The 14,165-nt window shown below is 43.4% G+C and overlaps 1 protein-coding gene and 1 non-coding gene across 4 annotated transcripts in view; both read left to right on the forward strand.

Moving 5' to 3' along the window:
- The window catches only part of Chka (choline kinase alpha), a 56,302-nt gene that overhangs the window by 36,949 nt on the left and 5,188 nt on the right, over positions 1-14,165 (forward strand). For all 3 annotated transcript variants that reach the window (XM_026781163.1, XM_005351625.2, XM_005351626.2), the window contains 6 exons: positions 5,482-5,595; positions 9,833-9,966; positions 10,357-10,461; positions 11,480-11,538; positions 13,311-13,398; positions 14,015-14,123. In XM_026781163.1, the coding sequence (XP_026636964.1) occupies positions 5,482-5,595; positions 9,833-9,966; positions 10,357-10,461; positions 11,480-11,538; positions 13,311-13,398; positions 14,015-14,123 (609 nt within the window). The remainder of the gene's footprint in view (positions 1-5,481; positions 5,596-9,832; positions 9,967-10,356; positions 10,462-11,479; positions 11,539-13,310; positions 13,399-14,014; positions 14,124-14,165) is intronic.
- LOC113456571 lies at positions 2,044-2,201 on the forward strand. The gene has a single exon (XR_003377337.1). It is a non-coding gene; the product is annotated as a U1 spliceosomal RNA (small nuclear RNA).

Genomic DNA, 14,165 nt, shown 5'->3' on the forward strand with positions numbered 1-14,165 from the left:
AATAAGATCTGGCGTCCTCTTCTGGCATACAGGCATACATGGAGGCAGAATGTTGTATACATAATAAATAAATCTTTTAAAAAAATAAAAAATAAAAAAAATTTATTCCTTTATACTTTCATCCTTGTATATGGTATATCTTTAAAAAAATTTTAAATTTATGTCTGGGGGTGATTTGCTTGCATATGTATGTGCATGTGCCCCATGTGTATACTTGTTGCTCTCAGAGGTCAAAAGAAGGTGTTGAGCCTAGCGGTGGTGTTGCACGCCTTTAATCCCAGCACTCGGGAGGCAGAGGCAGGCGGATCTCTGTGAGTTCAAGACCAGCCTGGTCTACAAGAGCTCCAGGACAGAACCAAAACCACAGAGAAACCCTGTCTCAAAAAACAAAAAAAACAAACAAGCAAAAAAAAGAAGGTATTGAATGTCCTGGAACTAGAGTTAAAGATGATTGTGAGCCATCATGTGGGTGTTGGGAATCAAACCAAGGTCTTCTACAAGAGCAACAAGTGCTCTTAACCTCAGCCATTTCTCCATTCCCTATATAATGTATCTTAATCCTGTTAATCCCTTACTCCCCTTCCAGTCCTCCAGATCCCACCCGTGTCCTCTTCCCACCTTCTTGTCCCCTTTTGAGTCCACTTAGTACTGCCTGCGGTTACTTGGATGTGGGCCATCCATTAGAGTATGGAGAACCAGGCAGGGCTGCATAGTTGGAGAAAACTGACTCTCCCTTCCCCAGGAACCATTAACTGCCATAGCTACTAACAACCCCTCAGCTGAGAGTGGTCTTGTAAGTCCCTCCCCTGTGCTGGAATGTTGAGTGGTTTGGGTCCTGTGCAGGTCTTTTGTAGGTAAGCACAGCTGCTGTGCAACAGCCTTGTTGTATCATTAGCAGCTTTTTACAGTGTTGCCACTCACCACAAGGCCAGTGTGGGAGTTCTTATGAACAGGCTGATTTTTCCTTTGCTCTGGGTGTTTGTTGTGCATGTTGCTTAGCATGGTCCTGTCTGACCTGGTCACCCTAGTCTAGCTGCAGCCACCCTGCCTCTCCCTTCCTTCACTGCTCCAGACTTCCTCCATCAGGACAGCCATAGCTCATTTGTACCTTGCACTCTTGGGTCCTGGGTCAGTTCAGTGTTGTCTCTTTGGAGATCCCTGCCCTTTCATAACCCGTCTTTCCAGCCTTCTGTCCCATCATAGCCTTGACTTTAGTCATTTCCTATTTCTCTGTGCAAATCTTGTACAGATGGGGCCTGGTGGGGCTTATTCTTTGGTTTCCTGATATTCAACACTAGATATGTACCAAATATTTTCTGTTTTTGTTGTTGTTTGTTTTGTTTTGTGTGTGGTTTTTCAAGACAAGGTTTCTCTGTGTAACAGTTCCATCCACTTAGTAGACAAGGCTGACCTTGAACTCTCTAGATCCGCCTGCCACTGCCTCCAGAGTACTGAGATTAAAAACGTGTGCCGCCACTTCCTGGCCACATTTTGTGTTTTGAATGAGTGAAAGAAAGATTTTTTTTCCTAAAAAACAAAGTAAATTGGTAAGGTATTGATTTCTCCAAAAAGTAACACTAGCCTATGGCTGACCCAGATAGTGGCGTGGAGGGGTGGGCTGTGGATCAAGCCCTGGTTCTCCCTGCTGCTCACTTGCTTCAAGGGAGACATAGGTGGCTTAGAAGTGCTTATATCTTTGCCTTGGCACATGTCTTTGTTTAGGCTGATGGCCTCCACAGGAATCTAGACAGAATTTTAATCCAGGTCCCAGCAACAGTGCTGTTACACACATCAGCAGTGCTGAACTCACTGAACTTTAAATCTAATTATGAGACCAGGTATTGTGGTGCTGCCTGTAGTCCAGCACTGGGGAAGCTGATGCAGGAGGATTGGGAGTTTAAGAGTAACCTGATCCTGAATTCAATTCCCAGCAACCACATGGTGGTTCACAACCATCTGTAATGAGATCTGGTGCCCTCTTCTGGCATGCAGGCACACATACAGGCAGAACACTATACATAATAAATTAATCTTAAAAAAAAAATACTTACCTGGCAGGGGAGATACCATGACCATGAAGGTGGTTTTGCCAGGGCGAGGCTTATCCATTGCACTCAGGATGTGCTGACGCCTGTGATTTCCCTAAATGCGGGTAACTCTACTGCATAATTTGTGGGGGACTGCGTTCGCGCTCTCCCCTGGCAAGAAAATTAAAATTTTTTAAATTAAAAAAAAAAAGAGTAGCTTGAACTATCATGGAAAGATTTTGTTTTATAAACCAAACAGGAAAGGCTGGCAAAATGACTCAGGGTTAAAGGTAACTTACCACTAAGCTAATGACCCAAGCTCAGTCTTTGGTGCCCTCATGGAAAGAGAAAACCAAGGCTAGAAGTTGTCTTCTGATCTCCATATTGTGGTATGTGGGCAGCCACACGTGCAAGCTCACATATTCTCATTCTCTCTCAATTAAAAGGCAGAGTGCTTATCCAGCGTGTACAAAGCCCTGGATTCTGTCTGCAAGCCCATTGCATAAACTGGGCATGGTGGTTCATACTTTTAATCCCAGGATGAAGGAAATAGAGGAAGGAAGATCAGAAGTTCAGGTTAGCTGTAACCAGTTCAAGATCAGTCTGTGCTACATAAGACTTTCTCAAGAAAAAAGTATAAAAGTAACACTTCAAATTTGAGGAAGAAGCAGGATTGGATATATGTGTTACACAGTTCAACCCTTGTGATCATTTCAGTCACTCTGCAGTGTGAAAGGCTGAGAAACACATTTTAATCTAACAAAATTCTGGGTTTTTAGACAAAGAAGATTAGATTGGAAGTTAGAAACTGGAGGTGTTGGGGAGAGTTCTACAGATGGCATATTGCTACAAGGAGCTATACCTGGTAGATTGCCTGCTCTAGAACTGACCCCAGGGTCCTCTTGTTCAGGTATGGTCAGGCTTTGCTTGCTTTTGCAGTTTCCACTGTAAGAGGTGCCGAGGAGACTGCGCCCAGCCCACAGGGGAGAGGACTACAGCAGAGGACACCTTGAGGGCCTTCGCTTGAGCTCCCCTGAGAGTCTCTGCAGTATCGGGCTTCAGGTCAGACAGGGCTGCAGTGACTATGCCTCCTAAGCCAATGTGTTAAGAGAGTCAGATGAACGATGAAAACATTTCATCTGCTAAACAGAGGTATTTGATGTTATCAAAAAAGATGAATCCGTGTGATACCTAATCCCTTAACTTAGTCTGATCGATTTAATATACGTATATTGTCAGATACACACACTTGCAATTAGTAAATACAGATTGAACCTTGAAAGGTATAATTAGCCTAATATGGGGATTATACAAGATTATAGTGAAACTCTGATTGTGGGGGATTAGAAACAAGCATTTGTCTGTATACCAGGGAAGTGACCTTAGGATTTTTTGTACTTTCACACCCTTGGAAGCAGCCCTTTTTTCTTTTGTCTTATTAGCTGTAGCATTCTACCATGCCTAATGAGCTTGTCCTCAATTTCTGAGGTCAAATTTTTGTCTTTTTTTTTTTTTTAAACCTTTGGAGTTGAGGAGTGAACCTAGGACCTTGTACTCAGTAGGCAAGTGCTCCACCACGGAATTAAATCCCCAGCCCTCCTGAGTTTTGTAATGTGAATGCCATAAGCATGTTTCTTTGGGACCATTCCCCCCCTGGACATTTCCTAACGAAGGGTAATCAAAATCACCTGAAAGCTGGGAAGAAGGGGACATCTATTGGTATGATGTTGGGGTCAAGTGAGATCCTCAGTGGGTAGAGGGCACTGGCACACAGGTCTGGCTCCCATAATGTAGTGGGAGAGAACCAGCTCCATGACATGTGTCTGCCCATAGACAACAAAGTTTTAGAAATTTTTTTTAAATATTTATTTATTATGTTTACAATATTCTGTCTACATGTATGCCTGAAGGCCAGAAGAGGGCACCATACCTCATTATAGATGGTTGTGAGCCATCATGTGGTTGCTGGGAATAGAACTCAGGACCTTTGGAAGAGCAGGCAATGCTCTTAACCTCTGAGCCATCTCTCCAACCCAGTTTTAGAAATTTTAATGGGATCTGAGCTACTACCTAGGACAATAAATGGGTAGTGTTACCTGTGAGTGTCAAGGGCTTTTTCACCCTGTCACTCTAACAGATTGACAGTCACATGCCCTAAATTGCTCTTTTGGGAGTGACTGAGGAATGAATGTGACCTGGGAAAAAAGGATGGGTTTTGAACATAATTATTATAGAGCCAAAAGTTATTAGGACCAAAGATAGGAAATGGGAGGAGGGATAAGGCTGGAGAGATGTCTCAGTGGTTAAGATAATTTGTTTCTTGTGCAGAGTACCCAGGTTCAATTCCTAGCATCTCTTCGATGGCTCACAACCATTCAAAACTCCACTTCCAAGGGATCCAGTGCCTCTGACATCCTTAGGCAGCAGGCCATGCACATTGTGCACATATATTTATGCAGAGAAGCTGATAAACACAAAGTAAATAAATCTAAAATGCATAGCAGCTTTATGGAGAATTTAGCAGAGACAAGAATTGAAACTCAAAACCTGGAACGCACAGACTAGGCAGGAGACCTTTGGAGCATTCAAGCACACGAGGCTCTCAATGGAGAATCAAGTCATCTTCACCAGAATGGATGGTGGTGTCTCTGAGAGGCCAAGAGTGAGATTCAAACAGATTGTAAAATAAATACACACTTAATAAAAGTGACCTCAACCCAGTTTAGAACTGTAAAGTGACTTGTTTTGGGAAGCATTGTTTGACATGAGAAGGGACCTCTGTTAGCAGATAACCTACTGTCTCCTGAAGGTATAGTTCACATGGTAACAGCATAGGAATAACCATAGGCATTTAGGCCTGTGCACAGATTGGGGCTGGGGATCATTTGGTAGAGTTCTTACATAGCATATAAGAAATCCTGTGTTGGGTCCCTGTACCAAATAAAGTGAGCATGGTGGCACATGCCTGTAATCCCAGCAGAAGCAGGAGAATCATCTGCTCTATAGGTAGTTCATGGCCAGCCAGACAGTTTTGTTTGCTGTCTCAAAACAAGCAAACGAAAAGTGTTAGCACAATTTTTTTTTTTTTAGTAGAACACCAAACTTTTTGTCTTCAAGTATTTTTTGCAAAGTATTGTTTTAACTTTTTCTTCTTAACTTGTAGGGAAAATTGTATTTTTGGAACTAGTGACCTAAATTGAATTTTAAATAGCTATATAGTATAATTCTGTGAGCTAGATCCTGCACAGGTTGAGAGTGTGAGTGATGTGTGTGAGTGTGTGTGTGTGTGTGAGAGAGAGAGAGACAGACAGACAGACAGACAGACAGACAGACAGACAGACAGAGATCATTGTCCATGTTAAAGAGTGGCCTAGAGGCCTGGAGGAACCTGCTCCTAAGAAAGCACTTCCTGCCTCGGAGAACACTAACCCTGCTCTTTTCACATCTGTTCCAGGGGGCCGAAGCGATGGTTCTGGAGAGTGTTATGTTTGCCATTCTTGCTGAGAGGTCACTTGGGCCAAAACTCTATGGCATCTTTCCCCAAGGCCGATTGGAGCAGTTTATCCCGGTAAGATTATGTAAACCACAGGTGAGAGGTTAACTCTGTTCCTCCTAGCAGCAAAAGTCTGAAATCCTGTCATTTGAAATACTAAATGTGATATTTATAAATGTGAGGACTAATAATTGGAAGGTAGCTCAGAAGCCATGAGCTCTTGTTGCTTTTCTGAGGATCTGGATTCAGTTCTCAGTGCTCCAGTTCCAGAGGACTCAACACCTTCTTCTGACCTCTGTGGGTACCAGATTATGCACATGTGCACAGATAACATGCAGCTAAAACAGTCACAGAAAATAAAGCAAATAAAGTCTTAAAAGGAATTTAATGTGATCTGTGTAAATAAACTGGGTCATAAGTAAAGACAAGGAAAATGTGTTGAATGTAGCTGAGATGGTAGAATGATTGTGTAGCATGCTTAGCATTTAAAGAATATATAGTAACCTTTCTTTAATACATAGACATAGTTACACAGGTTAAAATGTGAGAGGCTGGAGAGATGTGGAGAGATGGCCCAGCAGTTAAGATCACCATCTGCTCCTCCAGATGAGACCCCAATTTAATTCCCAGCACACATATGATGGCTAACAACTAAATTCTGTAACTTCAGTTCCAGGGGATCCAGCATTCTCTTCTGACTCTTTGGGCACCACACACACACATGTGGTACAGACATACATGTAGGCAAAATGATGTGCATACAAAAATACATCTTTAACAAACTTTTAAAAATACACACACACACACACACACACACACCAAATGTTTTACCATTCTACTGCCACTTAAATATTTCCCTTTTCACCTTATTGGAATGGAGCAGCATTCATACTGCAGCCCCTTATTCTTGTCTCTATCAGCCTGCCTTTGTTTCTGCTTTCCCACTGTCCAAGGTCTCCTCATCCTATCCTGCTGCTCTGGGCCAGTTCTGTTTCCAAGAAGTCAGTATTATCTGTCTTTGTCTTGTCCTGAGGCTTATGGGTTTTGGATATTTGTTTTTGTTTTGTTTTATATAAGTTTTCTGATATAGGCTAGGATATTCTGGAACTCTTGGCATATACTTCCTTTAGCATCCTTCTGGATATACAGTGAACTGTGGCAAACAGGGTCAGGACAGCCCTGTATATTCATATTTTCATAGACAGCACCTTGAGTCATGGCAGGAAGAAAGCACTGTGACCCTTGTCTTCACAGAACTTACTCTGAACTAGATGGGAATTATTTTTTTTGTTTTTGTTTTTCAAGACAATGTTTCTCTGTCCTGGAACTCACTCTGTAGACAGGCTAGTCTCAAACTCAAAAGTCCAGCTGCCTCTGCCTCCTGAGTGCTGGAATTAAAGGCGTGCTCCACCACCACCACCTAGCTCAGATGGGAATCTTTGGTTGACTCTCCAAATGGAGAATGGCTAGGCCATGGATCAGCTTCAGTTCAGAGGGCCACACGCATTCATAGATACAAATGAATACAGACAACTCTTGAACACTGCACCTGGCAGCGTAAACAACTCTTAGTGCAGCTTCCTTTAATCCCAGCCCCTGGGAAGGAGTTGCAGGCAGACCTCTGAGTTGGAGGCCATCTTGATCTATATGAAGTTCCAAGCTAGGCAAAAACTGAAAACTGAGGCTCTGTTCAAACTAAATAAACAGTAAATTCTTCAGGACTATTGCCCATCATGGCTATACACCTCTAAGATCAGCACGTAAGAAGTGAGGGCAAGAACCTTCATCCTCTGCTACATAGGAAGGTTCAAGGTAGCCGGGGCTACATGAAATCCTCTTTTACTGATTTTTGTCTTTTTTAGTAGTATCTTATCCTCTTACTTTCCTATATATGGCTTAAGTCACCCAAATTAAAAAATATGTCTTACCAAAAACACAAAGAAAAATATAGCACATAATACAGTACATAATACTTGATAACGAATGATTGACTTCCTTGCTTATATATTTATATGCTGTACCTTTTTTTTTTAATTATTTATTATGTATACAATGTTCTGTCTGCGTGCATGCCTGAAGAGGGCACTAGACCTCATTACAGACGGTTGTGAGCCACCATGTGGTTGCTGGGAATTGAACTCAGGACCTCTGGAAGAGCAGGCAATGCTCTTAACCACTGAGCTCCCTATGCTGTACCTTTTATTGTCATATTATGAGTGTATTCCTTCTATGCCTTAATTTCAGCACCTGGGAGGCAGAGGTAGGTGAACCTCTGGGCTTGAGGCCATCCTGGTCTACATAGTGAGTTCCAGAGCACCCAGGGCTACACAGAGAAACCCTGTTTTCAAAAAATTTTAAAAAGAAAGAAAGAAAGAAAGAAAGAAAGAAAGAAAGAAAGAAAGAAAGAAAGGAAAGAAGAAAGAAAACAAAAGATTAAGCCAAACTGGTGGCTCACACCTGTGATCCCAGCAGGCTGAGGCAAAAAGATCACCTTAAATTTGAGATCAACCTGGGCTACACAGTTGAGACCCTGTCTATAAAACAAGCAAGAAAGCTAGGCATGAAAGGCTAGGCTATACATGTCTTTAATCCCAGTACACAGGAAGCAAAGGTGGGATGATCTCTGTATGTGGAGACCACAGCCTGGTCTCCATAGTAAGGTTCAGGCTAGAGTGGGAGATATTGTCTGAAACCACACAAAAAAATTTCCTGTAATGAGTGTCTTGTGTACTGTGTAAGTCTGGCATCAGCTGCATAGGCGTGCCCTGGATCTCTTGGTTGCATCATTTCTCTTGTGCCTGATTTAATCTTTCTTGTATTTTATTTATTTATTTATTTATTTATTTGCTTACTTACTTACTTACTTATTTACTTATTTATTTTTTGCTCCTTGTGGCCCTAGGAGCAATGGGTTAAGACACAATTTGTGTGATAGGCTTAAACTACTTAGCTTTGTTAAGTACACTGTATGGTTGTAGTAATCTAAGGACACATTTCTGGGAGTGTGTTCCTTTTGTTAAGTGCTTTATGTGACTGTAGTGACTTTTGTTTTTCAAGACAGGGTTTCTCTGTGTAGTCCTGGCTGTCCTGGAACTCTTTGTAGACCAGGCTGTCCTCGAACTCACAGAGATCCACCTATCTCTGCCTCTTGAGTGCTGGGATTAAATGTGTGCGCCACTACACCTGGCTGTAGTGGCATTTTTGAAAGCTGAGTGAGCTGCCCCCAGAAGTCCTGAGTATATGATTAGTGAATGCTGATTCCCTGTCCATATAACAGCATGGCTTGTTGAATGCTGTGGATAAGATTCCAGAATCAAGGAGACTTTCTATGCATGCTTCAGTGCTAGGTGTCAAATACCTTAACTGTTGAGTTTTCCACTGGGTTTGGTAGAATCTCCTTCACCTTGGAAGCAACTCTGAGAGAGTTGAGTGTTATTTTTACTCAGTGCAACAGGAAACAAGGCACTGAGGAATGAAATCACACACCTAGCTTGTGTCTTTGAAGCAAGAATTTGAGCAAGATTTCTCTTGCTGGGCAGCACTCCTGCCATAGGCCTGCTGCTTTGTAGCTTCAGGAAGACCCCACCTTGAGTCCTGCAGGGGTCCAGCTTGTGTGGAAAAGCCAAAGGATTTCCTAGACTATAGAATCCCTTGAACACCTGTGGAAAGGCTGTCAGGATGAGCCAGGCCTCAGGTTATGTCAGCGACAGCATAGTGTCTACAGGGTAAGTTTTGACCTTCATGTCCACCTAGTGTAGCACGTGCCTGCTCCATGTGAACCGTGGTGCTAAGGACACAGCAGGAGCAGTTGGCAGCCCTCTATAGGATATTCAGCTGGTGGAGTACTGGGAACTACTGAAGACAGGCTGTCAGTTTTGGCAAGTGAGAGAGAACACCAACTGTAGCTATAGAGATCACAAGAATGGTGTTTCTAGTTCATTGAAGGAGTTACTTCCTCAGGTTCTTAATGAGATAGACCTGCTTCTCTCTGTAGAAGTCATGGAACGTAATGGGTCATCACCTGTAGGGATGCTGTCTATCCTTTTTTTATGGAGGACAGGCTCTCATTATCAGACTGGCCTTGAACTCACATATCTGTCTGCCATTAGCTCATGAGTTACTGGGATTAAAAGCATATATCACCATGTCTGGCTGCATGCTCATTCTTAAGAAAATTTTGTGCACTGGTTGAGGCTTGAATAACTTACCCATATACCCCTATTGGTTTTTGGTTTTAATGTGGTGTGGTCTCAATACAATTGTTAGATGGCAATGATAAATGTCAGTATCTGAACCCCCTTTTCTGTTCCAGAGCCGGAGATTGGACACTGAAGAATTACATTTACCAGATATTTCTGCAGAAATAGCTGAGAAAATGGCCACATTTCATGGAATGAAAATGCCATTCAATAAGGAACCAAAATGGCTTTTTGGAACAATGGAGAAGTGAGTGTTCCAATTATTTGGTCCTTGTCTCTTTTATCCTGGTGACTTTGGCAGTAAGCAGAAGTGGGTGCTTCTCATCTGCCAGGGCGGTCAGAGGCCCCTTTGGATCATTGGTGTGCATGCCATCGCTTGCAATGTGTGTCTCATGATAGGTCTTTCTTGCATGAATCAATCAATTCCTGGACCAAGAAAGAAGACTTCTTTGCAAAATTGCTGTGGGTGGGTGGAGAGCCAGCTTCCCTAAGAACTGTAGGTCTAATCTTCCCCTCCGTCTTTCTTGGAGACCACAGGGCTTCCTTGGGCTTGGGACTGACTGAAGTTGGGTATGTGAGTGGGGCCTGAGAATGCACCTGCTGAGCCTAACGCTGGTCTTTGTCTTTCCTATAACAGGTACCTGAATCAGGTGCTAAGACTTAAATTTAGTGGGGAGGCCAGAGCTCAGCAACTGCACAAGATCCTTGCTTACAATCTGCCTCTGGAGCTTGAAAACCTGAGGTGAGTATAGCCTTCTGTCTGCTGCCCTGGGCTGGTAAGCTCCTCATCCACAGAGTAAATATTCTCTTGGGGGTAAATCCTGGTGAATTGGCATTCTCCCCTTTCACTCTCCCACCCCCACCCCACACAGGGTTTCTCTGTGTAGCTTGGTCGTCCTGGAACTCACTCTGTAGACCAGACTGGTGTCAACTCAGACTGGCCTGCTTTTGCCTCCCTGCTGCGATTAAAGGTGTACACTACCTCACCTGGCTTTGGGGGGGGGGTGAGCTTGTCTTTTTAAGATTTTATTTTATTTCACTGAGCCATTAGCCCTTAATGTAGATCGCCAAGTGAGGTTTTGCCTAGGGCAGGAATGATGGGTGAAGGTAGTAGGCCAGAAAGATGGGAAACTAAATCTAAATCCTGGGAGACATTAATTTTGAAATTTAAATTTGAAAGGTGGCATATACCTTTAATCCCAGCTCTCAGGAGACAGGCAGGCGGATCTCTGTGAGTTCAAGGCCAGCCTGGCCTGCAGAGCCAGTTCCCGGACAACTAGAGCTACACAGAGAAACACTATGGTGGGGGGGAGGGGGGAAGAGAAAAAAAACCCTTGAGATTGGTTTCTGAAGTGTCTGTCTTCTTGCTGAGCCTTGGAGCAGACATGTGTGCTATGCCAGGTGGAAATGATACCAAGACCTTTAAAGAGTTCTGACATTATTTGGATAGAAAGCAATTATCTAGTTCTGATACATGCATGAAGGAAACTACTCTGGGGGCATCTGCTCTAAGTCGGGGCAGGCTCATGTGGAACAGTGTGTGTGCTAGGATAGCATGAGCAGAGTGTGCAGTTGCAGTGGAGAAGAGTTGGCAGTGCAGAGAGGCTGAAGGGGCTCCCTGCCAAGACACGCGGACATGGATTTCAGAATACGAGTGTGTGCAGTGCTAGAATGCTGCTCTTTGCTGGCCGCGTGAGTGTGCATGCGTGCACCTGACTTTACTGAACTAGAGAGGTAACAGTGAGGCTTTCTTTTTCTAGGTCATTGCTGCAGTACACTAGATCTCCGGTTGTATTTTGTCATAACGACTGTCAAGAAGGTAAGAATTGCCATGGTGTGCTAAAGATAAGGCTTGTGTTATACTTAAAAGACAGCTGATGTATGTATATGAGCCATGCAAGATGGTGGCACAAGTGTACTAGCATACTGGAATAAAGTGCACCCAGTCAGTGAAGTGTAAGGGTAAAATTGAGCTAGAGCTTTATACCAAAGAAAACCCTCTGGATTATACTAAGAAAAACAAGTTTTCAAAAAAATGAGTAGAGTATTCATCAGCAAAAGATCTGGAATGAGGCTACGTGTCCCTGTTGATGTGTAACTCCTTTTGGTAGATATTCCTACTTTAGCCTGCAAAGCAGAAGACCCAGATCATGTGGGCTCTATGAAACACATTGAAACCACCTTCCCATAACACACACACAACTAAAGACTCAGACCACTTCCCTTGAAAAATTGCAGTGAAGTATGCCGCTCTCACAGAATTGTACTGGTATAATAGTTTTTAAAACATCCAACTACTCAGCTCCTTTTGCCCACACTGTCTGCCTATGTTGCTTTGATGTTCCATCTGCCCTGACACAGATGAATACAGTCCTTCTCTGCGGCTTTATCCTGGGCTTTGTTGTTGTTTTGTTGGTTTGGTTTTGAATTTTCTTTTTGTGCGTGCAGGGAGTTAGAGACAGGATTTCTCTGTGTAGCTCTGACTGTCGTGGAATTCACTATACAGACCAGGCTAGCCTCAGTCACAGAAATCCTCTTGACTCTGCCTCCTAGGTGCTGAAATTAAATCTGTGCTCCACCACCACTCAGCTATTATTTGTTTTCAAGACAGCATCTTGCCATGTTGCCCAGGCTAGCCCCCAGATCATGAGATTAGGTAATCATACCTCTAGTTTTTTAGTTCTAGATCAGTTTCTTATGAAGACTCCTCATCAATAAGCCATTAATTTGAGCTAAAGTGCTTTTCTGATTAGCTAATCATTCCTTGCCCACTAGTTGGGTAGAACAGGGTATAGAGATTTCAGGGGCAGCTTTGTGCTAAGTTAGCCACACCCTTCTGGGCCTGATGGTGGGTGAATAAGGTATGCAGATCATCATCACCAGAGAGGAATTATCTGATGACCAAGTGTAGAAAGGATAGAAATGATAGCTTGCATTTATTTTGTTGTACAGTTTTGGGTGTCTGCCCCATTCTCGTTTTTCTTGCTTTTGGAAGCAATAGGAGTATACTGCAGAGCCTAGAAACTAGCTCCCTTAGAAACCCTGGGAGAGGGAGAGTGGCCAGAGTTAGCAAAGGATGGAACTCCAGGCCCATTCACCCACTCTTGAGTTGCTGAACACATTAGTAGGGAATCTAGGGGAAATGGGCTGGTACAACCAGGCTGGCAGTCACACACTTACCTAGATTCATTGCTGGAGGAAACATGGCCATTGTCTGTCTTCTTGGGTTGGAACAGCATGCAGAGACAAATCAGTTGGGCCCCAGTTGGCCATCTGGTGACGGCAACCCAATCCCAAGGCTCCAGGAGATTCAGGTAAGGAGACCAAATGCAACCTAACACAAACTGTGAGGTGTTTGGAAAGTACTGCTCTAGACAGTGCTGAGTGCCCAGAAGGACAGGGATTAGGAACAAGAGATCCTGGAGCCTCCCTGCTTAGAGCAGGCCATCATGACAATTTGTACTCTGTCTACTCTGTTAAGTCTTTAGGACCAAAGCTGAAATGATTCAGGGCCAGAATCACTCTCAATTGTTGCCCAGGGATTTGAGCCTTGTGTTTAAAAAAATGTCTTGTCATCCAAATCTTTCATAGGTAATATCTTACTGTTGGACGGCCGAGAGAATTCTGAAAAGCAGAAGCTGATGCTCATTGACTTTGAATACAGCAGTTACAATTACAGGTAATGTGTTACAGTCAAATGCTGATTTCAATATAGTTTCATTACTGTGATACAGAGCAGTTATAGGCATAAATAGCACACTGAGCAGAAAGGAAGGTGTTTTGCCCTTGAGGCAGGTCAGCACAGACCTGCCCAAGCAGTTGGAGCAACTACTCACAAGCAGTTTACCTCTCTCTCTGGAGTGCCAAGATGATTGTCCTGACATGAGTACTGATTGCCAAGGAAGCACTGTGCTCTGGTGCGCAAGTAGCATTCAGGTGGTACTTTGGTTTGCAGTCTGCTATGGATGCTCATCTAATTGTCTGTGCATTAAGGCTGCCATTCTCTTGTCTGCTCCAGAAGCCTACCTTAGGAACCAGAGATCCCACTTAAGGCTCATTCAGCTTTTTAATATATATTTTATGTGTATGTATGAATATCATGTGTGTGTCTAGTGCCAAGGACCTGTGGAGGCCAGAGAGGTCATCAGATCTGTCATGGGTCCTCAGCAAAAGCAGCGTGTGCTCTTCAGGATTGAGCCATCTCCTCAGCCCCCATTCAGATTCTTCCTTTCTGCTCAGGCAGCCTGCAGGTCCTGCAGTGTGCCTCACATCTTGCCTGCATTGTTCTCTTTCAGGGGATTTGATATTGGAAATCATTTCTGTGAATGGATGTATGATTATACCTATGAAAAATATCCTTTCTTCCGAGCCAATATTCGGAAATATCCTACCCGAAAACAACAGGTATAAGACTTATTCGCACTGATAAATTAGCTTTATATGTGA

The sequence above is a fragment of the Microtus ochrogaster genome, chromosome 8 (assembly GCF_000317375.1).
Source record: "Microtus ochrogaster isolate Prairie Vole_2 chromosome 8, MicOch1.0, whole genome shotgun sequence".
Lineage (NCBI taxonomy): Eukaryota > Metazoa > Chordata > Mammalia > Rodentia > Cricetidae > Microtus > Microtus ochrogaster.